The 24,877-nt window shown below is 39.5% G+C and overlaps 2 protein-coding genes and 1 long non-coding RNA gene across 4 annotated transcripts in view; 1 reads left to right on the top strand and 2 right to left on the bottom strand.

Annotated features, from left to right (window-relative positions):
- The window catches only part of LOC109845751, a 10,596-nt gene extending 7,527 nt beyond the window's left edge, over window positions 1–3,069 (bottom strand). Inside the window, exons 1-4 of the mRNA XM_020415022.1 lie at window positions 2,744–3,069; window positions 1,642–2,265; window positions 1,357–1,422; window positions 835–1,297 (exon numbers count right to left, since the gene is read on the bottom strand). Coding sequence (XP_020270611.1) covers window positions 835–1,297; window positions 1,357–1,422; window positions 1,642–2,265; window positions 2,744–3,069 — 1,479 coding nt within the window. The remainder of the gene's footprint in view (window positions 1–834; window positions 1,298–1,356; window positions 1,423–1,641; window positions 2,266–2,743) is intronic.
- LOC109845597 lies at window positions 4,225–9,595 on the top strand. Of its 2 annotated transcripts, XR_002248432.1 has the most exons (7): window positions 4,225–4,388; window positions 6,661–6,731; window positions 6,851–6,970; window positions 7,206–7,301; window positions 7,526–7,571; window positions 8,757–8,833; window positions 9,406–9,595. It is a non-coding gene; the product is annotated as an uncharacterized LOC109845597 (long non-coding RNA). The 2 variants fall into 2 exon arrangements; XR_002248431.1 differs by lacking the exon at window positions 9,406–9,595 and having other exon boundaries at window positions 4,227–4,388; window positions 8,757–8,976.
- On the bottom strand, window positions 11,701–22,853 carry LOC109845749 (putative disease resistance protein RGA3). Its single transcript, XM_020415021.1, has 3 exons — window positions 22,445–22,853; window positions 18,908–22,282; window positions 11,701–12,096 (listed from the first exon to the last, which is right to left on the bottom strand). Exons 1-2 carry the CDS (start codon window positions 22,773–22,775, stop codon window positions 18,915–18,917), a joined length of 3,699 nt encoding a protein of 1,232 aa, XP_020270610.1. The 5' UTR covers window positions 22,776–22,853; the 3' UTR covers window positions 11,701–12,096; window positions 18,908–18,914.

Raw genomic sequence — 24,877 nt, 5'->3', positions numbered from 1 at the left:
TGCGAGACAGTATTTACTGTCTCGCCGTGCGAGACAGAATTTACTGTCTCGCACACGAGACAGTTATCAGTGGTTCAAGAAACTATTTTACAACCGTCGACACGTGGCCACAAACTGTTCAAGAACGTGGGAAACGTCGTGGGCGAGAATCAAGTGAATAACTGCCAGAATAACGGAGTTTGAAACATGGGAAGGCAGTTAAAACGAAAACTGCCTGCGGTTACTGTTTCCGAGACAGTATTTACTGTCTCGCGGGTCGAGACAGCAAACACTGTCTCCGAGACAGCAAACACTGTCTCGCCCGTCGAGACAGCAAAAGCTGTCTCGCGAACCTGTTTTCTGCCAACTGTTCTTGGAGGTTATAAATACCCTCCTAAGGCCATTTTTCCAGGGGGCTGATCATTGTGAGTACTTCAGAGCAATCCAGAGCAATCCAGAGCAGAGAGAGAGCAGAGGTGCTGATCTTACGGCCAATCCTTGATAATCAGGCTTTGACTTGATTTCAAGAAGAACGACTATCTTACATCGATAAGATATCGTTTCAATTTCTCACTTCGATAAACGAAGTCAGAATCATAAACCCCTCACGGTTCAATCAGAATCTGTGATTTGGTGGTCCACGAGTCAAAGCGCTCCCGGCACAGGCAAAGATCCCACGAAAGCAGTGATCCAAACAACGATCCTGCGTTTATTTTCTCAAGAGTTGTAATTTTCTTTTTGTTGTGTAAAAGAGTCTTATAAAAAGGCTGTTTTCTTTGAATTTATTGTAATCGACCGAAGATATAATGAATTCGACAACAAAACCGACTTTTGGCGAAAACAGTAGTTAATTACAATCTCATATGCAGCTGGAGACATCTCATATATATCCTTCATGTAGTCGTTCCCTTCCGCAACAATGTATTTATAGCAAGCTGATTGGAGCAAATTCCCCAAAACATGTGTGTCCTTTGCCTTCAATCCCAAAGCCTTTAGCTTAGATCTAAAATTTTCAACCAGGTGCAGAACACATCTTGAGTGAATTGCTTCAGGAAAATATTCTCTCACCGCTTCTTGGATTCCCTTGTCGGCATCAGAAATAATAACCAGTTGATGGGGAGGATTGTATGGGTCTGGCCTTTCGTACAGTATAGACCACAAGCCTTGCAGGAACCATCTCCAATTATCAACGTTTTCCTGATCACATATGCAATACGCAAGTGGAAATATCCCTTGGTCTCTATCATATGCTACAGCGCTCAGGAGCAGGCCTTTGTATCTATCTTTCAAGAAGGTCTCATCCAAAAATAATAGAGGTCTACACTCATTTAAGAAACCAACGATGCAAGCAGCATAACATATAACAGTCTTTTGAACCTTCCTTCATTCTGGTCAATGCAAATGTAGCTTCCTGGATTTGTTTCCTTCACCTTTTGCTCATACCTGTACAACAGTGTGACCACATTACACATAAATGTAATACATTGGAACATAAGGGTAATGTATATTAACATGTAAGAGCTGACAATTTTCCATGAAACATAACAGTCCACTGTGACAGCTGAAATATAAATTTATGAAAATACTATAAATATGGAAACATCTAAGGAAATATATTGCACGATAAATTTATACATTTAAACAGATAACTATAAAATTTACCATCTTAATTGATCGTAAGACTCATAACTATCACCGTACATAGCCTCCTGTGCTCTTTCTTTGCCCCACCATATCTTACTGTATTCAAGTTTCAATCTATATCGAGTGAGGAACTCCTTTTGCACATCCTTTGGACGGATTTCAGGTCGAACCTTTAAGACAAGTCGCAATTGTTCTGCTACGAATCTACAAGATGCCCGTGATTGTCCTGACAAGTTAGTATGTTGTCTGCAACTATGTTCATTCACAAACCTTTTGATTTTAATTCTTTTTTCATTTTTTACAGGGGATGCAAACAGCATCCAAGGGCATCCATACGTCTCCTTATATCGACAAATAACTCGGATACGTTTAGGTTCATTCTTTACAAAGTCGTAGTCAAACTTTTTCGCCATGGAATAGTATTGCAACGCTAGTCTCAAATCATTAACAGTTTCAAATTGTTGGCCCTTTTCAGTTAATGTTGTGTGCCAACAGTCTGGAATGCTGTAAGTTTTACTGATAATATCATCAGCTCTCATTACAATCTCACCAGACAGGCAATCATTTGGGATTCTCTCTGAATTGGAAGCATTTCCGCCAGAAGGGGGATGACAATATTCTTCATTCAAAGAGGCATCACTGCTGCAAAAATTAATCAGCCAGTGATATAAACTTTACACTAGAGTATAAAACTATCTTATAATGTTTAAAACTAACCATTTTCGTATAAATTAATTAAAGAGCAGTGGAATTTAACAGACAATTTACATAGTTAACTCGTTACGCTGAAAGTTAACATGCTCACATGAAAGTTAACATGTTCAATTGAAGATTAACATGTGAAAATATTGTCATCAAACATGCACTTCATGATAGGAAGAATATAGCAATAACGTCACACGACACCGTGCACGTCGAGCAATTGGAAACCGTTGGGGGTTGTTGACAGTTATGACGATAATTAATTTGTTAACTTGAAGGGATTCAAAGCTCATAACGGGATTCCAAAAGATGAAGTTAAAAAACACTTAAAATGTTATGCGGCTTTGCCTTAAAGCCTGAAATCAGTATGTTCACGTCACACAAAGCTAAATGTTATAAAGAGTCATTAATTACTTACATTCCACCAATAACTTTCTTGTTTATTTCAGAACTGGAACACTCTTTATTAACAGCACTATTAACAACAGCGAGCATGTGAATCTCTGTACAACCGACATTTCGATTGTACTCCAACATGCACTTCAAGTCATCTTCGTTGTCAACCAAAAAAGTTAAGTTGGGGTGCCTCTCAGATTTATATACCAAGGATAAAGCTTCTTCAGGTACTTTCATTCTTTCAGCCACATCAAATTTCAGTTCATAAAACCGTGTTGTCGAGCAGAGCTTCATAAATATGGCCTTCTCGCCTAAAGACACCATACAAATCAAGTCATCGGCGGCCATTGGGAGTGGTTGAGAGTTATGAAGACAATTATGAGGAGTAATGGAGGGGATTTAAAGCTCAGAACGGTTGTTGACAGATGAAGGGAAAAAACCCTGATTTCATAAATGGGAGAATGAGAGAAAAAATTACCCGAATTTATATCCCATTAATATGGAGCTGAAGCGGACCAGTAATGGAGGGAACCCGCCTTTTTCCCCCCCGCTTTCCGCCGTCTCTTCGCCTTAACTGCGATGGGAGAGATCGTCGATCATTGATGGCTGCCTGTAGCCGGTTCCCAGTGAGAGACGAGGGCATTTCGGGTCTTTTTGCCTAAATACGCGGAGCATACATATAAAAGAGGGCTAAAGGGGCTGGACCACACGAATAACGCATTTTTAGGGCGGCAGCCCAAGGGGAATAATTGGTGGGGCTGGGCCACTTCAAGGACACGATTTTGGGGCCTGAACACAATTTTCCCAAATTATAATTGTACAAAATTATTCCACTTTTTTTATTTTTCTATACAAAAATGGAAGTTCTAGTCTCTCAAATTATCCTAAGTTTTAGCTTGGAACTAGATGGTAAAAAAAATAGAACTCCTATGTATTTTATTAATTTTTTATATTTCTTTTTTTCTTTACATCTTTCCTACTATGATCATCACCATAATTAGATCATGCCATTAGATTAGATATTGTCTCCTCTTAGTCATCTCTGATATTTTTTTTATCTAATATTATAATTATATAACTAATTTAACAGTAAAGATCGCATCAATCTAGAATTTATTAAACAATAAAATTAAGAAATGAGGGAAAAACATTTGGTATCTCAATATTCATTATACAAGTGAAACCTTTTCTAAATAAGAACTTTTGCACAATTGTCAATTGGAAAGAATAAAAATACGCTTCAAACTTTTGAGATAGAGATTTCTTTCAAACCTTTTTATTTTTTATTTTTGGCGAGCCTCCAACTTTTTAGAGTATATAAATGCTGTGAAAAACAAAGTAGCGTATAGGTGCGAACTGAGTGAAAGTGTAAGGCGATAAAGTATTATTTAGCCCTTCAACTATTTTGTCTTCCTAACAACCAGTGGGCGTTTTCATGGACCAGTCATCCGTGACGTGGATAATTAATGGGCCATGAAATCAATCAAAGCCCAATTAAACAGAAGTAGAAATTATATGCGAAAAAGTCCATTAAAGATCACTCTTCTCCATTCTCAAACACATCGTCCTCTTCTTCCCCCAAATTGAGGAGAGAGAAACCCTAGGCGATGGCAATGGCCAGCTTGGCGAGGCGCAAAGCCTGCAATCTCCTGTGCCCTAACTCAAAGGTCTGGTCCCAATTTCAAGTTTAGACTCTCGAATTGCTGCTCTTTTTTTGGCTTTTTAGTGATTTGGATTCGTTTAAATCTTGTCAATAGTAGCTTCGAGTTGTTGATTTTGGGATCTGATAAGTATGAATCGGTGGGATCGGAGAGATAGGGGATTCTGTAATTAGGGTTTTTTTTATAGATTTATTATTATTATTATTATTATTATTATAGATTTTTGTTTGGAGATGGTTGCTTTTGAGCTTGAAGAGGGGGAAGTTTTGATCTTTGAGAAGAAATTTGTTTACTTAGTTGGATACTTTGTGCTTTTCTAGTTCGCTGACTGAGAGTTTTAAGATTTTGGAGTGTGAGTTCAGTAGTAGATCATATGTTTCGTGCTAATATACTCTAAAAATATTACTTAGTAGATCATATGTTTCGTGCTAATATTACTTTGTGCTTTTGAGCTGGATACTTTGTGCTTTTCTAGTTACCCTCTTTAGTTCATGAATAAGAATGCTTTTTTTGAGTGTTTCTCTTCAAATCATTTCTTGAATGGGGATTCCTTCTTCTTCTTTTCCTACTTAAAGGTCTTTCTTCCTTTCCTGCTCATCGCTTCCACCTTCATATAAATTTTCATTGCGTGTGTTTTCCTTCCTGACAATTTGCTTTGTTGTCAATGCTTCTGCTTTTAGTAATCAATTAATATTGCGCACCTAAAATCCATCCATCTATTGTTACCTTTAGAGGTAAATATTACTTACTTAGTAAAGGTGTTTTGAGACTTGTTTTTTGGCTTATTGACAGACAACTCTCAAATCATCATCTTATAAGCCTTTCCTTGTTAGATGAGGTCCCCTGTTGCGCGAACTTTGTTTGTATTTGGGGAATATAGGAGTTAGATGGAATCTAGTTCGTTGGCGTTCTACTTCATTTTCAAGAACTAAAGGAGCTTGATTACATCCCCTAGGTGTTGTTTATGTGCAACTTGGTGCATCAACCATAGAAGAGGCTGTACTTATTTTATTCTACCCATGTAGTACGCCTACTCATTATATCTTTGACCTGAGCCACAAGTGACCTACAGTTGAAGATCAAATTCCTGAGGCTTATGACATTTCCTTGGAGAGATTTTTAACCTGAACAAGTAACAACAAGGACCCTTCATCCCAAATTTTCAGGCTGGCTACATAAATTCTCGTTCTCCGTTTATCTCTTTTGAGGGTCCTCTCCTTCAAATTAAAATATAACTTTAACTATGAACAAGCTTGTAACCAACATTTTCCACATGCTAACACCATATTGATCAGTCCTCTCTTTGTAACCTCACTTAAAGCAACATCTTCATATGGTTACAGTCCTTTGTTATATTTATCTTATTAATGGCATGAGAGGGTCATACTTAATGTGTATGCTCGTGGTGAGATTTGGCAAGTCTTATAACATTCTATCATGCTCATCCTCATGTAACTCCTTGAATTGGTGAAATTTCACTCAGGGAGTCAGAGGACACTCTGCACAAGAGCCCTTTGTTAAAGTCCAGAAGGTTAATTCTTTCTGCTGGAAACATACACTATATAATTTAGGGTTAATTGCAGATAGACCCCTGTTCTATTGCCAAATTGAACTTCTTGCCCCTCTAGCTCTATTGTTGCAGGTAGACCCCCTGAAAGAGTATCGTTCAGATAGGTCACCTGAATGAAAATCTATTGTTGCAGATAGACATTCGGAAAAGAGTGAAATTTCACTCGGTGGTCAATCTGCAACAACAGGGCTACAGGGGTAGTAAGTTATATCCGCTGTAGTACAGACACGAGACCCTATGATTTATGTTCATGCAACTTGTGAGCAACCTTTCAAATGTTTTCCTTGAGCAACGCCCAAACATGTGAACTGAGTCCATCATTCATATGCTCATCCCTTTAATATTCAGTATTTATTTATCCAAGACATCATCATTTCAGAGTAACCCATTGCACATTCTTTACCATGCCAACAGAGTCACTCATTCATACGTGCATCCCTTTAATGCTTAGAACAGTCTTATTTATTGAAAACATCATTAACTCATAGAGTAACTTACTAAGCACTCTTTATTACTCACCTTATTCATACCATGATAAAAATTTGTAATTTTCTGTGGCATTCAGAACGTTTCGAATTTATATTTACCTATGCAATCCAAGGAAGTTTCTGATTTTAATCACTAACTAAATTAAATGACTATTCATGAATTCACATTGGATTAGAAACTAGAGCTATTTATTCATTGTTGTTCTCCATCTTGATGCAGATCCTGATATGCAGAAGCAGATCGAGAATACCCTTTCCATTGGACACATATCTTATGAAGTTCATTTATCTGTATGTTTGTGACTATCTTGCTTCTGTTTCTTATGTATTTTAGTTTTGAAAATTCATTATATAACCAGTTGTTTTCAAGGCATAAGGTTAATTCTGAGAACTTATATTATCCATTGCAGGCCTAATATCCAGACATATGGGAGCAAGCTGTTTTGGCAATTAAGAGGGAAGGCTACAGTATAAAGTGCAATGGCCCGCGTGGAGTTGTTGTTGCAGAGAAGTTCCAATCAACTACTACTGTATGGTTTTTTGCAAGATGTGGAATCGCTTATAGATGCTATTACTGTGTTACAGCTTGTCATAAATTGGTTAAATTTCAAAGTCATCGTTTCTGTGTCAGTGTCTATGCAACTATAGAATATATTATAAAATAGTATTCATTTTTATCACCTTTTAGAATTTATTTACTCCAATGTGCTGTGCTTTCAAAAGATATTTGGACCCTTTGTTGATGCATCAAACATTCTTCTGCAGATTACAATTCCTTATGGCCATCCCATGGAGTTCTCAATTCAATGTGCTAATGGTGATGAGTATCTCTTAAGGGAAAAAGATAGTAGCTACTAGCTGGTAAGTGCGTATTCACTTGCTATTTTTAGGTCTTATCATTATTCAAGGCTGCTATGTTTATAATGGTATTAGGATTTTTCAGGAGCTAATTGTAGATGTTCTTACCCTCATGTTAATAACTTAAATGCATGACTAGATACTTTATTTTTAGTTTCTCTAACTTGTTCTGAGTAAGTGTATGCTTATCTGTTTCTTCTGTTGCACTTTTATGCCTGATTTGACAGGTTTCGGGATACCATTGTGCTTACTATGAGATTATTCAAGAAGATGGTATGTTTGCTCTAACCTACTCAAAATTTTCTATTATATCTTCACCATTGTCCAGACAATGAAAATTCATGCGACTTGCTTCTTTTTCTGGACTCTCTTCCTTGTCATCAGAGGATTTGTTTGTCATCGGTGTTGTCTTTTTGACTATCTAGTCAGCATTGCTATATTTTAGTTCATGTTACTTTTAGTATGTTATCCTCTTTGTTTGAGGTACCAATTTCATTATCGAGTTTTGCCTGATTAACCGTGAAGTTAGACACAGATGGTATCAGATGCATTTTTCTTCTCATGTCATGGTTGACTGTGACCCAAGGGTTTGTTCCCTAAAGTAATGTTTATAATGCTAGGAAGCAGAGATATGTTTCAGCTGTATGTTCTTTCAGGGCGTTACCTAATGCAAGAGGACACCCACTCTGGAAAAATGCAATACATAGTTCGTATATTATGCGTAATGAGATGGTTTAATTTCTCTAGATCATTCTTACCACCTGATCTCCATTTAGTCACCACTATGCAGCTTGCTGCTCTTACTGCCCTGTTCTGTTTTTGTTTCTTCTTCTTTAGTTTTTACGCTACTGGTAAGATACAACCTGGGGCACAAAAGAGAAATCTGATGATCTATAATGAAATCTGATGAGTTCTGAAAGCAATATTTAGAAGCTAAAGAAATCTGAACACAGTACTGAAATGTCTGAGAACTCCTGGGTATTACTATATGCTAGCGTTAAAACTGTGCGCAAAATTTTAGGAAGAGTGCAGACAAGAAGTGTGACTTCCTTACTCGAATTTTAATTAAATTTAAAACTGAGCAAGTTCTTGTCGTGGGTTTCATGTCCAAATTATTAGTGTTCTCTTCGCCTTCTATCTGTTTCTTAATCTGTGTGGTCAGTTACTTGCTGTTGGTGTGAATTGCAGAGATTCTAATTAAGGCCAGTTCCATCATTTGTTTGTTCTATAGAACAGTACCGTCCCATGCATATTAAACTGTGTTGTCTGGTGACATTCTTTTTCTGCTGTAATCATCATGTTACTGATAATATGGCTGATATTACACTAGCAACATATTTATATTTCTAATGAATATTTCGTTTTTTAATAAGCTGCAATGCATATTATACACTGGATATCAAAATTGGACATGTATTTTTTGTGCCCTTTGGCTAAAAGACAGATATTTTGCTGCAGGCAATAGAAAAGAGGAAAGGGAGAAAAAAGGGCCTCTTCTTCAAATCCTAGTCCTTGCCATTACGAAGGATGGTGATGTATATAATTCTAGAATTTAATACATTTCTGCAGATGTACATTAGATGTAGAGGTCTTCTCCATTATTCTAATCTCAGCTGTAAAGATCTCTACCAATTTTTCTCGAAGGAGAGATCATCTTAACTTCTTCTGTCCCCAGCACAATTCTGTAAAGATCTCTACCAATTTTTCTCGAAGGAGAGATCATCTTAACTTCTTCTGTCCCCAGCACAATTCTACCTGTTTGCAGTACATTTTCCAACTGTTCTTGTTCTGTACATCTCTTAGCTTCCTGCTTAGGCTTTAAATGGACAGATGCTGGATGATATCAAATATTATCGAGCCAATTTGATGAAGTCATAAATTAAAATGCAAAGGTTGAGCTGTTAGCTGAATAGCAATTATTATTATTATTATTTATTTTTGTATTTTTTGTTTTTTTATTTTTCTTGGTTGGTGCTTCCAATTTGCTATTGGTTTGCAGTTCACATTACACTGGATTAAATATGGATCTATATTGTGATATCAATTTTGACTATATTTGAATCTGAGCAAGTTCTTAATGCCAGCTTTTGTTCATTTGCATCATCAGGTTTTCCTTGTTGCTTAATCCATGGACTGACTGGATCTGCTGATAGTTGTCTGAGCTCATTCAAATTGATTGCATGATTTATCATTTGTGAAGGGGTCGGGATAAACTTGCCTAATGCCTCATTGTATTATTAGTAGTGCAACGACACGATTTTAACTCGAATGGTTTCCAGATTATGTTTCTTTTCTTCTGTGTGTGGGTGGATTGGTGGGTGATTTTTATCTCCTTTCTTTTTTTGGACGGGTTGGGGGTGGGGGGGTGGGGTAGGTACATTACGCTGATATGCATCTGCCATCCAGTAATGTTTTTGCTTGCTGGAACCGTTAAAGATCATATGGTGCGAACGTTATAGTGCTGGATTTGGTATTGTTAGTGTGTACTTTGGTATCATATAGCATTAGACATTTCTACTTGGTAATCATATATTATTTGACAAGATCTATTGATCTTTAACGGTTCGTGTTTGGAGGTATTAAGCTTGTTCTGTCAAGAGGATTGTATTAATCTCACCAAACGCTTTCACTGGTAATTCTTGACCCCATTTTCTAGTTTTGGTTCTAGGCATAGCCCTCGCAAAATAACTCGGGGGAATTGACAGTCAGGAAATCTCAAGGACGGATGACTTGGATCTGCATAAAGATTAATACTTTGGTATTTTCTCCAAATTTCCTTATAATTCTTAAAACTATTAGTTACGAGTAACAAAGGGAACATATTTCTGTCACCGCTTTGGCTATATAAAGAAATCTTGTTGGTAGAATTAAAACAGTTTATATGACTTTCGCTTCATGACAAAAAAAATACGCGTAGTGATATATTCTCCCATCCATTATCATTCTTAAAAGAAAACATAGCGAAGATAAACGAAGACAATAATCCTTCTTATCTAAGAGCCATGACAAACTGAGTTTTTTGCTTAATCAAAGCAACATAATTTATGTGCTTTCAATTTTAATTGGGAAAAAAAACACTTCAAACTTTTTGAGAGAGATTCCTCTCAAACTCCCTTTTTGGCGAGCCTATCTGCTATGTTGAGGGGGTGATTTTGTAAATCACCCCTCAACTCATCTGGGATTGGCTTCCAAACCCTATTTACCCAAGTTATTTTTTCCCTGTCACTCCCCCAGGATTCTCATCACCTTCTCCATCGCCTGCAGCTGAACTCTTCATCATTTGACAGATATTATGAAAGTTGAGGTCTTTAGACTTCAAATTTATAGCATATAACATTTCCGAATACTCTGGACATAGACATCAGTAAAATGATTATCCAAATCTTTTCTGGGTCTTAATTCATTCATATACAAATGATTATCCAAAGCATTTCTCTCAAGGGAATGTCAATAAAAAATACATCAATATAGCTTCAACACAAAGAATGTACAAGTAATGGAATGAATATTACAGTTGTCCAAACTTTACTGAATCTTAATTCATTCATCTTGCATTTCACTAAATTAATGCAAAGCGCATGTACTTTTTTTTTGTAATCATACGAACTCAAAGAACACATACAATTATCTGCGGATTGAAGTAAAATTCTTGGTACATTTGAGCTGAAAATGCACCTCGTCGTGAAGGTACTAGAAGGTGACAGATAAAATATGCTAATCTCTGTATTCAATGCAAGTACCGTTTCAAAAATCACGTGTAAACAAAATAAAAATTCCAGGAAAATTTTCAAACCGACCAATTCCTGTCATTAACTGGAAATCTGCAGCAAGTAAATGATCGAATAAGTGATAACACACATTTATGGATGCCCATGCGAATACTGAGGAGTTTGATACAGGGAGAATTGTGCATGAATCAGTCTTTATCTAGTTTTGGGTTTATTATAGTCACATTAATTGTTACTGTAATTAAATGTTAAATGTGTGGATTTGAGTAATAAATAGGCTGACCATAAATAAGCGGGTATGTTTTACCCATTTACTCTTTTATGGTCCATTTAACATTTTCTAAATGGACGGGTTTTTACCCGCCCATTTAATAAACGTGTCACACATTTATCTATTTACTCATTTATAGCCCATTTAACATTTTCTAAATGGACGGGTTTTTACCCGCCCATTTAATAAACGGGTCACACATTTACCAATTTAACAATAGTAGTTATGTATATAATATTTTTTGAGGTGTTTTTGTAAATTTTTAGGGGGTCTTTTTGCAAACTATTGGAGGCTTTTTGTAAACTTTTGGGGACTTTTTGCAAACTATTGTGGGCTTTTCGCAAACTATTGGGGGCATTTTTTTTTGCAAAGATAGGAACATAAACAAAGAGGAACAAACAAAGGCAGACAAGTTCATGACTGAACCATTTACAAGCTTGGATAAAAGTACAGACCTCACACATTTGCAAAATTAATACATAACAAAAAATAGTGCCAACATATCATGACCTTTGAACCTGAGACAAGGTATCCATAACAAAATATTAATACACATTTTATGCTGAAACACATTAATAAAGACTGCACAAGAAACTAAAAAAAATACAAATTGCTCCTTTGGTATATCATTTGCTCAATATGTTTCCACTGAATTATATTCATCATACCCTTTATCCTCTCTTGAATCAGACTGTAGAGGTGCCTCTGAGCTCGTCAATCTGACTGATGAGTTAATATATTGAGGCACAAGACCCTACAACAACCATGCAACTGCTCCGTGTCTCAAGAAAGCTCCAACCTGTACAAAATGAATAAGGTGAATTACTTGCATACTTCAGATAAAACTATTAGCATCTCGTGTATGTAAGATGTAGTAACTCTAGTCTCCAAATTAAACTAATAATGCGTATTTCCCCCCCTTCAGCGGGCAAACTTTAAAAACTTAGCTTCATATACAAAAGTACCTATATGAAACAATTCATGAGATTGGGTCCAGAAGTAGTTTAGTATCAATAAACTAGTGTCTGACTCTGGTAACTGCCACTAACAATAGCATGTAATGCTTTAGAAGTTCTACGTACTTACATACTTAACAATTAAAAGTGTCCACCAACAGTATCGCAAGTTGACACAAATTTTAATAGAGAAAGACTAGGATTGTAAATATTCATTTTTATATCAAATCTATATTCAGCGTTGCTTGCTAAAAGAGGATCAGAGTGAAGTCAACCAAACATGAAATTTGATCAATATTAAAGTGTAGAAAATGGAGGAAACTTTTCTGAAATAAGTAGGGCAACAAATGGCGTTGCAAAAACCCCCAAAGCCATCAAAATTCTCCACTCCCTTAATTCCCTCAAACCCTAACGTCGCCTCAACGCCTCAAGACGTCTAATTACCTCCAAATCTCAGCACAAGATCAACGGAAGAATCGAAGATGAAGAGGGGGTGGAGCGGTAGAGGAAAGGGCATATTATTGGCAACCCCTCAGTTTTTAATGTTAGTTAATAATCTTAAATACTGATAATCAGAACATAAAAGGGCAAAATAAGAATAAATAGATAGAAATATAGGATAAAACTATAATTAAGCAAGTTGAAAGGGGTAAAATGGACATGCAAAAGTTTTGTCACTTGTTTTCTCTTTTAGAAATAGTATAGATATAGATTTATGACCAATTAATCCAAACACCTAGAATCATAAAAGTTCGCTAATCCTAAACAAATAGAGACCCCTTCATTTGTTCATATCTCGTACATATGATGGTTTAAGATGAGATTATACAGGGTAATACCTTGTTTAACTTGTTTACTTTTCTCGAAAACCGCAGGCTGTTCTCCCTTCAAAACTCGCGGCTCGATTTTTTCCCCCTTTTCCTTTTATTACTCGTTCTTCCTTCTATCTTTGATTTTCAGTTTTGTTATTATTTTATTTTATATTCATTTTAAAGAAAGAACGATGCTACAGATTGTTCCTTTCTTTTAGGAAAATGTTTTTTTGGCACGCAAGTGCCAAATAGCAGGGTTCTTATAGTTATTATTTTCTTTCTTTGCATAGAAGTCCTTTCATAACTTAATGTTTATAACATAAGACTTATTACCTGTTGCTTTTGGGTAAAATTAGGGCTTCTCTCTCATAGAGAGGTGTCCCTCTTATATATAAATGCATTCTTACAAGAAAGTCCTTCCAACATTAACTAATTACCATAATATATCTAAATAACTCAACACTCCACCTCAAGATGGGCGATAGATATCAATCATCCCCATCTTGTTACAAAAGATACCATGCTCTCTAGAACCTAATCCTTTTGTTAAACAATCAGCTAACTGCTCTTCTGATTTCACATAGCTCAAAGTCAGAGCTCCTCTATTCAGTTGCTCCTTGATAAAGAATCGATCAATCTCCACATGTTTGGTGCGATCATGCTGAACTGGATTGTTTGCAATATTAATCGCTGATTTGTTATCACACCAAAGTTGTAAGGGGTCTCTTCTAAACAGGCGCAGCTCAGATAATATGTTTTTGACCCACATCAACTCGCAAAGACTAACTGCCATAGCCCTGTACTCGGCCTCAGCTGTAGACCTAGCCACCACATCTTGCTTCTTGCTACGCCAAGATATGAGATTGCCTCCAACAAATACACAGTAGCCTGTAGTGGACCTACGATCATCCATACAACCTGCCCAATCAGCATCACAATAGCCTTCAATTTTTAGATGTCCAGAACTCCTAAACCATAACCCCTTTCCTGGGCTTCCTTTAATATACCTAAGAATTCTGCGAACTGCCTCCATATGCTGCTCTCTGGGATCATGCATATATCTACTTACTACACTCACTGCATGAGTAATATCCGGTCTCGTATGACATAGATATATAAGTCGTCCAACTAATCTTTGATATTGCTCTTTACTCACCGGGTCACCACCCTCGACACACATCTTATGATTCTGCTCTATGGGAGTAGATGCAACTCTACACCCCAACATCCCTGTCTTTGAGAGAAGATCCAGAGCATACTTCCGCTGAGAAAGTACTATACCCTTTCGCGACCTTGCAATTTTAATTCCGAGGAAGTACTTCAACTGCCCCAGATCTTTAACTTCAAATTCCTCTCCCAATTTCTTCTTCAACAGTAAGATTTCATCAGCATCATCTCCAGTGATTACAATATCATCAACATAGACTGCCAGGATAGTGATACGAGTTTTGGAGTGCCTGTAGAATACAGTATGATCCCCATTGCACTGTTTGTACCCCATACCACAGACTGCCAACTTGAATCTGTCAAACCATGCCCTCGGAGACTGTTTTAACCCATACAAAGACTTCTTCAACTTGCACACCTTCCCAGCTACCTGAGAAGTAGTGAAGCCTGGTGGAATCTCCATATACACCTCCTCTTGGAGATCTCCATGCAAAAAGGCATTCTTGACATCTAGCTGATGTAATGGCCAATTAAAGTTGGAAGCACATGACACCAACATTCTAACAGTGCTCATCTTTGCTACTGGAGCAAATGTCTCATCATAGTCAATGCCATACGTTTGGCTGTAGCCTTTAGCAACCAATCTGGCCTTGTATCTGTCGATCTTGCCCTCTGGAGTTTGCTTAACCGTATACACCCACTTACATCCAACAGCACGCTTCCCAGCTGGCAAAGGTACCAGCTCCCATGTGTCATTCTTCTTCAAAGCCTGAAGTTCTTCTTGCATGGCACTCAACCACCTAGGATCTTGCTTAGCTACCTACCAGTTGTTAGGTACAGACACTGAATGCAATGATGCAATGAATGACTTATATGCAGGTGGAATGGATGCATATGAAATGTAATTGGCAATGTCAGTATCCCAACTACCAAACTTAGCTGGAGGTTTTCCAGCATTGACTCTAGACGTTCTGCGAGACAAGACAGGAGTATTAGAAGAATCGTTACCTATCAGCTTAGGTGGAAAAGATGAGGAAGGCACTGGAGAGGAGGGACTTGGGACATCAACAGTTATTGGTACTGGCACAGACACAGGAGGCGGCTCATGCTGTTGTTTCTGTCTCCTTGTGTATACTCTCAGCTCCCCCTGACCTTGACTGCCAACTCCTGAGTCGTCACCACTACTTGGTGATGTACCATCACTACTCGGTAACTCAAACGGACATGGAATCATCCCAACCACGATGCCTTTCTCATTCTCAACCATGATGTCATTCTCATTCCCCCCCTCTCTACTAGCATTAGTAGAGCCATCTCCAAACAAGGAACTCAACTCCGTCTTCTCCCCATAAAAAGGTTCAAACTCCCGAAAAGTCACATCCATACTGACAAACAACCTCCTTTCAGTAGGACACCAACACTTGTATCCTTTTTGACTTGATGAGTAACCAACAAAGATACATTTAACTGCTTGCGGATCCAATTTACTCACCATCAATCTGTGATCTCTCACATAACATGTGCATCCAAACACTCTTGGTGGAACAACAAAAACATTCGAGCCCAAGAGCATCTCACATGGGGTCTTCATCCCTAATACTCTTGATGGCATTCTGTTAATCAAATAAGCTGCTGTCATAACAGCCTCACTCCATAAAAACTTGGGCACATTCATTGTTAACATCAATGAGCGTGCGACTTCCAGTAGATGCCTGTTCTTGCGTTCAGCCACCCCATTCTGAGCAGGGGTGTCTGGACAAGTGGTTTGATGAAGAATTCCCTGGCTAGAGATGAAAGCAGCAAACTCCTTGTTGACATACTCAGTCCCATTATCTGTTCGAAGAATCTTCACCTGCATTCCAAATTGTGTCTTCACATAAGTCGAGAAATCTTGAAAACATTTGTGAACCTCAGATTTTTGCTTCATCATGTATATCCAGACCATACGTGAATAACAATCAATGAAAGTAACAAACCATCTAAAACCACTAATAGATGTAGTAGGGCATGGTCCCCAAACATCAGAATGGATAAGTGCAAATGGTTCAAAACTTCGAAGGCCAATCATTTTATAAGTAGAACGAGTATGTTTTCCAAGTTCACAAGCATTACAAAATAACTCTTTTCTATCCACTTTTTGCATTATCTCAGGTTCTAACCTACTCAAACTATCAAAAGATAAATGCCCTCGTCGACAATGTTGAAGCATTGCTTCTGCCTCTGGCCCTCCATTAACAGCAGCAGCAATCATTGCAGTCTCCCTGTCCAAGTACCAAAGACCATCACGCCTGATGTCAGTCCCAATCCTCCTCCCCGTTTCCTTCTCCTGAAAGACACATATATCCCGATCAAATAACACAATGCAATTTAACTGATCAATGAGAGAACTAACAGAGAGTAAGTTAACTGGAAACGAAGGAACATGCAATACAGATGATAAGGTAACAGATGAAGTGCAATGGACCGAGCCAGTACCCCTGATGGGTTGGGATGTCCCATCAGCAGTCTAAACTGTCTCAGGATGCATATGTTTACTCGGATAATATAATGCAAACTCACTAGATGCTCCTGTGACATGTCTAGATGCACCTGAGTCTATGATCCAATCAACATGAGTTTTAGTGGATGCAAGTGCCTGTACCCGTGTACCTTTGTAAGCATGAGCATAACCAACAAAGTTACCAAAGCAGGTAGTGTTATCAAGATCCTGAGTGACTTGTCTCTTGCCCTTTGAACTCTCAGATTGAAGCTTGAACTGACGTAGTTCCTCCAGCTTTATTATTTCAGCTCCAGTCATCTCAGCAGCAGTCTGGGACTCCTCTGCCACAGCTAGGTGAGCAACTCCTCGGCCTCCACGTCCTCTGCCTCCTCGACCTGTACGCCCCCCTCTCTGTCCTCTGCCCCCTCGGCTACCACCAGTATTGCGGGGTTGAGGGCAATTGTAGCTGAGATGCCCTTTTTTCCCACAATTGTAGCACTCTCTGTCATCTCTGATGTGAGCATCTGGAACCACAAATGCCGAGCGAACAGCAGGTGAGGCCTCGCCTATCATCACTTTCTGTCTGATCTCCTCTTGTTCCATCGATGCAATAGCCTCATCTAAGGAGGGAAGAGATGACAAGTGGCACATTGCTGCCCTTCTTCCCTCAAACTTTGGGTTCAGACCCTTGAGAAAACGAGCCACACGCCTGCGCTCAAGATACTGCCTCCCAATAAGAACATCTGCCGGACTCTGTAGTGATAACGGATCATAGTGGTCTAAATCCGCCCATAAGTGACGTAGCTCTGCTGCATACTGGTGGACTGTCTTCTCCCCTTGTGTGGTAGCATCAATCTTCTCCTCCACTTCCATCATCATCATCACACTCCCAGCTCCAGAGTACATCCCCTCCAATGTCTTCCAGACATCAGCTGCACCTGAGATAGACTCCACCATCCCAGCTATGGTTGGAGACACAGAAGTTAACAACCAAGAAACCACCAGAGAATTAGTGTTACTCCATGTGTTCCACTCAGCACTCGCCTTATTCTCCGGCTCAGTGCACTCCCCCTTCACATACTTGTCAAGTCCTTTGATTCGAAGGTTCAACAATGCCCTTCGAGACCAACTCAGATAGTTTCTTGTCCCCTCAAGCTTGATATCATTAGGTAGCAGCTTTATCATTTGCATTACATGCGCCGACTCCGGTGCGGTCACGACTGACCTACTGGAATTCTCCTCTAGTTTGGTCTGAAATACTCTGGCCACCCCCTCCAGAATCTCCTTCAAATCCTGACTAGTCACAGGTGTTCCCATCTTCACAGTCTAACTGCCCTTATCTCACACCCAGTGACCCAACACAGAAACAAACAAAAAACCTCTACCGTAGAGCTTCTTGTTTAGAGAAAATATAAAGCTGACTGTTAGACAGTTTTGACACGTATTAGTCTTGTATTGAAGCCATACCTTGATCAAATTGTCTTCCTGTTCCTTTTTTCCCCCTTCCTTTTGTTTTCTGGATCGATCGAAGGAGGGGAAAGTTCAACGGAAAGCCAACGGGTCGCAGGCTCTTCCCCACTCCTGAAGAGATGGCCACTGATACCTAAGCTCGTCCTCACGCCTCAAAACAAGATCTCTACCGTTCCAAGATCTCTACTGTTTTCACTCGGAAACCCTAGAAATTTCCCCCGAAGAAAGAGAGATGAACTCCATTTCCTTCTCGTCCTCCTTCATCCCCACCAGAGTCCCACCTCCTCGCCATAGGACATCGATCCCCGTCCCGAATCTGTCAAGCGGAGGAACCCGGTGTTCTTCGGCGTTGCAGGCGGTGGTCGGTGTGAAGGAGATCCCGAAGACACAGGCGCTGAAGCGGATGATGGGTATATAAGTAAGGAAGCTTTGGATGCTAAAGATCCCAACCTTGAGTAGCGACGTTCACCAGCGAAGAGTGTCGCTAGAGGAGCCGCCACCAGATGGCTCTGATACCATGTTGCTTTTGGGTAAAATTAGGGCTTCTCTCTCATAGAGAGGTGTCCCTCTTGTATATAAATGCATTCTTACAAGAAAGTCCTTCCAACATTAACTAATTACCATAATATATCTAAATAACTCAACATTACCAATAGAAAATTAGGGATATTACAGAGCTATCCATAAAAATGCCATACAACATCAGATGAGGAAGAGAGATTTTACCGAATAGCTAATCAATATCGATCTTAGGGATGTGTTGGATGTTGGGCCAATCTGCACCTTCATTCTCCCGGCATCGCTCCTTCAGTGCCTCGTTGCAGCCCCGGATCTCCAGCCACTGCAGGGACGAAGGAAGTTGTGGCAGTGATTGAAGCTCACAAGCATCACGAAGTTCCAAATACTCGAGGGAAGAGAGAGTTTGGAGGCTAGAAGGCAAGAACTTTGCTTTACCCCGCAGGATGAGACGTTGCAGTGAAGTTGAATTCTGCAACAGCCATGACTCTGCGAGAGCATCCTCCAGATGACTACAATCTTCTATTTCTAGCCACCTGACAGATGTGAGTCTTCTCAATGGCTCTACGTGGAGCAGGAACGGGTCGTCGATGTAAAGACCTTCAACAGTCGATGTGAACTCCTGCTCCTCTTCCGGCTCGATTGATGCTGAAGTTGTTTCCGCAGCTGCTCGCACGAGCTTGGGACACTCTCTAATGGTTAGGTATTTAAGGTGAGCCTTTAGGCGCTCAATTGATGCCAGCTCACCACACCCTGCCAGTCTCAACTCCCTCAGTGAAGTAAATCTTCCACACCCCACGTCGGAGGGAAAGGCGGTTATGTGGTTATCTCCACCTAATACAAGGGTTGAAAGAGAAGTAGGGGAACTTTGCATTAATAACGCAGGAGTGGGACCGTCCGATCCACCACAATCAACAAGCCAAAGGGATTCGAGTGATGGGAGAGAGAAACAATCAGCTGGGGTAACTGTGTCTGGGGACATCCTCAGCTTAGGGCAATTCTCAATCGCCAACCACCTGAGAGACGTGAGATGATGTCGGAACAAGCCAGCCACGGATGTCAGCTCTCCACACCGTCTAATTCTCAGTTCATAGAGGGATGGAGAGGACGTGGATGAAAAGCTACCACCGCGGCTGCTACCACTGCAGTTGCTGCCCACCCAGAACGTTGGGGAATCAGACAATCCCACGTCTTTCAAATCCAATGATTGGAGACCGAGGGGCAGAGGGGGCAGCGCCTTCAGTCTGGGACAATTCCAGATGACAAGTTCCTTGAGGAGAGGGCACCAGGGTACCGCCTCTGCTTCTAATCCACACCACTCCTCCCATTGCTCACAGTGAGAGATGCGCAAGTACTTTAGTTGTTGAAAGCCACCTTCACAATTAATTTGCTGAAGAGCTGGCAGTCCCCTCAATGTCAAACGCATGAGGTACGGGAGCTTCCCGAGAGAAGGAAGGTGCTTCCATGCCCTGCCACGTTCAAGGCTCACGTGCTCCAGATTTTTTAATAGGTCTGGTTCCATCCAACGTGGAGACCTGGCGCCTTGGTACCCGTAGATTTTCAGTTCCCTGAGGCTATCAGGCGGCTTCAGGAGATCAAGCATCTGTTCATACTCATCCGCCACATCACTGTCATCAGACCAAACCAGCTCTAACTTGAGGAGGTTCCTTTTACGATGCAACTCGATTGTATTGACTTCCTCGTGATGTTTGTGATTCTCAAGGCCACGGATCTTCAGTTCCCGCAAATCTCTCATCTCCTTCAATTCGCTCAATTTGTAAGCTTCAGCAGCGAACGACAAACCTTGAAGTGAAGTTAATGTCCCGATCCCCTCGATTTTTTCATAGTAAACTTCCCATGGGATCATGTGTCTCAAACTAACAAGACCATTCAAGCCAAGAACAGTACTCTCAGTAGCAGAAAAACGACCGTAAAGGACCTGCAGGTGGTAGAGCCTACAGAATGAACTAGGTAACCGAGAAATATCATGAAGACTCGACAAATATCTAATATGCCTCAGGTTACTAATTGCATCTGGCAATACGTTCATGCCGTCAACATCTAGGCGCAACACCCGAATGCTTTCCAGTGACTTAAACGCTTCTTCAAAAGCCTTAGCATGCTCATTAACATATCCTCTGAAGACTAACACAAGCGTGCGGAGATTCTTCCATTTGCCCACATCTTTAAGAAGGTCAAGTTTTTCGGTTTCAAAATGTAGATGACGTACCGTATTCGGGATCTGGTCAATTGACATGTCTCCGACAAATCTAAAGCAATCACCATCAGACACTTTACGTACTAGATCATGCAAAAGATCATGCATGTTGTAGCCACCTCCGTAGTAACGTTGTTCGAGAAATGATAGTTTCACTAAATCATCGAAGTAACCCCTTCCAGTGTCCTCCAGTGTCTCGTTTGGATATTGGAAAGATTTTTTAATGAGACCAATAGCCATCCACATGAAGACTAGATCATCTTTATCGAACCCATAATCTTGAGGAAAGATGCTGCAATAAGCAAAACATGGTCTTAAGTGCATTGGTAAATGGTGGTAGCTTAACATCAAAACTGCCATCACACCATCCCTCTCCTGTGCTTTATCGGATATATTGTCCGCATGCAAAATTCCGTTCCAATGACTATCATCCAACTTGGAATTCAATACCGCTCCAATAGTCTTTGCAGCCAATGGTGAGCCCCCGAGCCTTCTTGCTATTTTCTCACCAATGGATTTCAACTTCCCATAATCACAAGAGTCTACCCCAGCAAATGCATGTTGCTTGAAAAGTGATAAGAAGTTGTCATCATCTAAAGGTTTCAGTTTCATTGGCTCATTTATTGATCCCCCCAAAGCCCCCAAAGCCGATGCGGCCATTTTTGCAACTGCCGCACTTCTAGTAGTTAACAAGATTTTGCTTCCTTTATGGCCGCTTCTCAAAGGAGCAAACAATTTATCCCACCCAATACGATTGTTATCATTCCATGCGTCATCCAAGACAAGGAGAAATTTTTTGGACGATGCCAGTTTCGTAAGAGCTTCCTGCAGAGCGTCAAGTCCGCTGACTTCAGGTCTCTTTTCCTCGGCGGATTCTATTATATCTGCCATGACCTTTTCGACAACAAAGCCAGTGGAGACAGTCACCCAGATTTTGCGACCGAAGGAATTAGTTAAGCTCTCGTCCTTATAGACGAGTTGTGTGAGGGTGGTCTTGCCCATTCCTCCATGGCCAATAATGGAGAAAAGAGATACACTTGTACTGCTCTCATCCTTTTTCAACCACTCTAACAGTTCCTCCCTCTCTTCATCTCGTCCAAACACTTTTCCCGTAGATAGAGCTGGTCCAGCATTACGATCAGGAACCCGGATCTCAGTTGGAGATGGTCCAGTTTCACGTCGTTGCCTGGATTCTTGTAGTTGTAGTGTAGAGATGAAATTTCCCACGCCCGCTGCGACTTTATCTAGCCTTTTCACAGCCCCCCTCAGTTTCTCGAGGGTGGGGTCAGATTTTTTGAAGACCCTTTCACTAGCTTTTTTAACTTTCTGTTTATAGTCGGAGAGACGACCACGCACTTCACCCCTGCCTGCACGCGAAGTTCATTTGTCTTTTATTGATTAAATTCGAAAAGCAATCATTTATTTTTTTAGCATCTGATTGCTAACCTTCAGTTATGAAATAAAAAACTGATAACAAGAAGGCGAATTTTCATTTTTTTTTTTTTGACATTTAAAAAGCCATCACTTACCACTATCACCATGTCCTTTGCTGCCTGAGGCTTTCCCCTCAACTTGCTTCTGCAGCTTAAGGTAATCAAGGTCATCAAGCACGTTGTCAGCCTCATCCAACGCATCAGTGAGTTGGCACAACCATTTCTTGAGTGCTCCAGTAATTTCTTGCTGCCCTCTTTCAGCCATCTCCACAACAGCTTGGATTCGAGGAAGAGCATCGTTGAGCCTTTCAAGCTCAACTCTCATCCTAGTATCCCGAGCAAAATACCGGTCTGCTGCATAGTTGAAACCGATCTCCACCAACTTCTCGATGATCTTGGTCACAATCACGTCTCCGACCACCACCATGTTTTTATGAGTATCGAACACTCTCCGCTCTTGCTTTCTAGTAGTAGATCTAAACTTCGATTGCGGAGAGTTGCAGAGAATTCCTTAATTAGTTCACCTACGTTACTTAAGAAATGGGGGACTTATATATATCCACACTCCGAATAATTATGATAAACCCCACTCCGCCCCCACATCAAGTTGCGGTTAGCAGGCGGGATTGAGAGGATGAATATCAACCTACTTTGCGCAGTTCAAGTCAACAAGTCAATAATAAAGATACAAAAGGAAACGTTGAGTGATTACAGAGGCCACGAAACACGCCATGTGATGTGGGAACCCAAAAATTGAAAAATAAGAGAACAAAATGGTGGGGGCTTGGAAACCAATTATTGATCTTTGCTTGGATTCCTTGCCTTCAAAATTTTCAAACTTGATGATGAGGGCTCGTTATGAGCCGTGTGATTGTGTACAATTGTATGTATGAGTCGTAATTCCAACTAAAGCATAGTTTTGATAGTTGCTCTTCCTGTTACAAACCTGACAAGGTATTGATTAAAACAAGGTAAATTGAAACAGCCTACAAAGTTTATCGTTCAAATTGGAGAATATTGGATTAACGCTGCAATTATTATTATTATTTATTTCCAAATTGTTTAAATACCAGTTTAACGTTCATATTGGATGTATATTCACATGTTAAGTCAATATGAGAAAAGAATAAGATAAGCGGAATTAGGATAATGATCTAATAGTAAAGTTATTGAGTTGCTAAACTAAGACCAAGTCGATGAATTATGAATGCCTAAGCTCAGGAACTACGTAGATGATGATAGTGATTCAAATATAACACTGAGAGCTAATTTTCTTAATCCATGCTTCAAGATTAAGATGGTCTGGATCTAGTATTTGAGGCATAAATTTTGGAAGATTGGTATCACTATCAGCATTTATATTTAGCACTATGGGTGGAAATGAACCAAATAATTAACAAATAGTTCAATAATTGTTCGACTAACTATTTGGTCATATTCGATTCGAGAGTTCATTTGCCACAAAACAAATATTTTTTAGAATTTAACCACATGTATATTCGATTCGTTTGTCTATCAAATATTCGTTTAAAATTTAATCACTTATTATTTGTATTATTGAACATATGATGTCACATGTTTAACCCACTTACCATTTATACTTAAGTTTTATGTAATAAGTTTAAGACTTAAATAATCTTAAATATGTTTTCTAATGAAAATTTTGATTTAAATATATATACATCATATATCATAAAGTAATAATTTTTATTCATGAATTTAAATACAGTTAATCACAGAGAACTCATTAGGACTCCTAAATTAGTCAAGAAATGAGGACTTACGTCTACACGCGGAATTTTCATGATAAACCTTACTCTGTCCCACATTTACTTGCAAAGCGGAAGTGAAATTGAGACGTTGATTATCAACTTTGGGGACTTATTTTTTTGGGTTTTGTCTAAACCCAACGTTTGACCTCCAATAGTTTTAAGCCCAGCTACTACCGGAAAGAGCCGATTGAGTTATTTCAAACCCATTTTTTTCAGCGACTTGTGAATTGATTATGAGCTGTTGCCTTTTTTCCTTTATTTTTAATTAATTTTGCGACTATAATGATTGGTCAAAAGTAAAATAAAGGGCAAAAAATTAGAGGAATGAAAATCTGGATTAGTCTTCCAAATCATCAAAATCGTTATTTAGTCCCCCCCTAGTTCATATAAGTTACTTTGAATTAGCTTTCGTGCGGAACGGGTGCGTGATTTAGAGAGAACACCATTAAATTTAACTTTTTGATTCGGTTTCAGTTATATCACTTTCCACAAATTTAGTGCAAATCAAATCCGTTTAACACCCAAATCCAATCCCTCTTTTTCTTCACTAGGGGAGAGGAAATGTTTGTGGTCTTGGGATAATCACTATCCAACCAGAGTTAATTAAGAAATTGGACTGAAAACTAAATAATCTGTAATTGACCTATGCGATTTCGGGGACTGAATAGCAATTAGGGTGCATTCGGTTCGGATACGGTTCGGATATGACACTTACCATAACCATAACCACTTTTTGAAAATGGATACAAATACGATT

This window comes from Asparagus officinalis, chromosome 6, assembly GCF_001876935.1.
Source record: "Asparagus officinalis chromosome 6, Aspof.V1, whole genome shotgun sequence".
NCBI lineage: Eukaryota > Viridiplantae > Streptophyta > Magnoliopsida > Asparagales > Asparagaceae > Asparagus > Asparagus officinalis.
Note: the sequence above shows the minus strand (reverse complement) of the source record. Positions and strands in the feature narration are given on the sequence as shown.

Coding starts and splice junctions, on each gene's coding strand:
- LOC109845749 (XM_020415021.1), bottom strand. CDS start 22,775: ATGGTGGTGGTCGGAGACGTGATTGTGACCAAGATCATCGAGAAGTTG. Junction 22,283..22,444: donor CAAAGGACATGGTGATAGTG/GTAAGTGATGGC, acceptor CTTCGCGTGCAG/GCAGGGGTGAAGTGCGTGGT.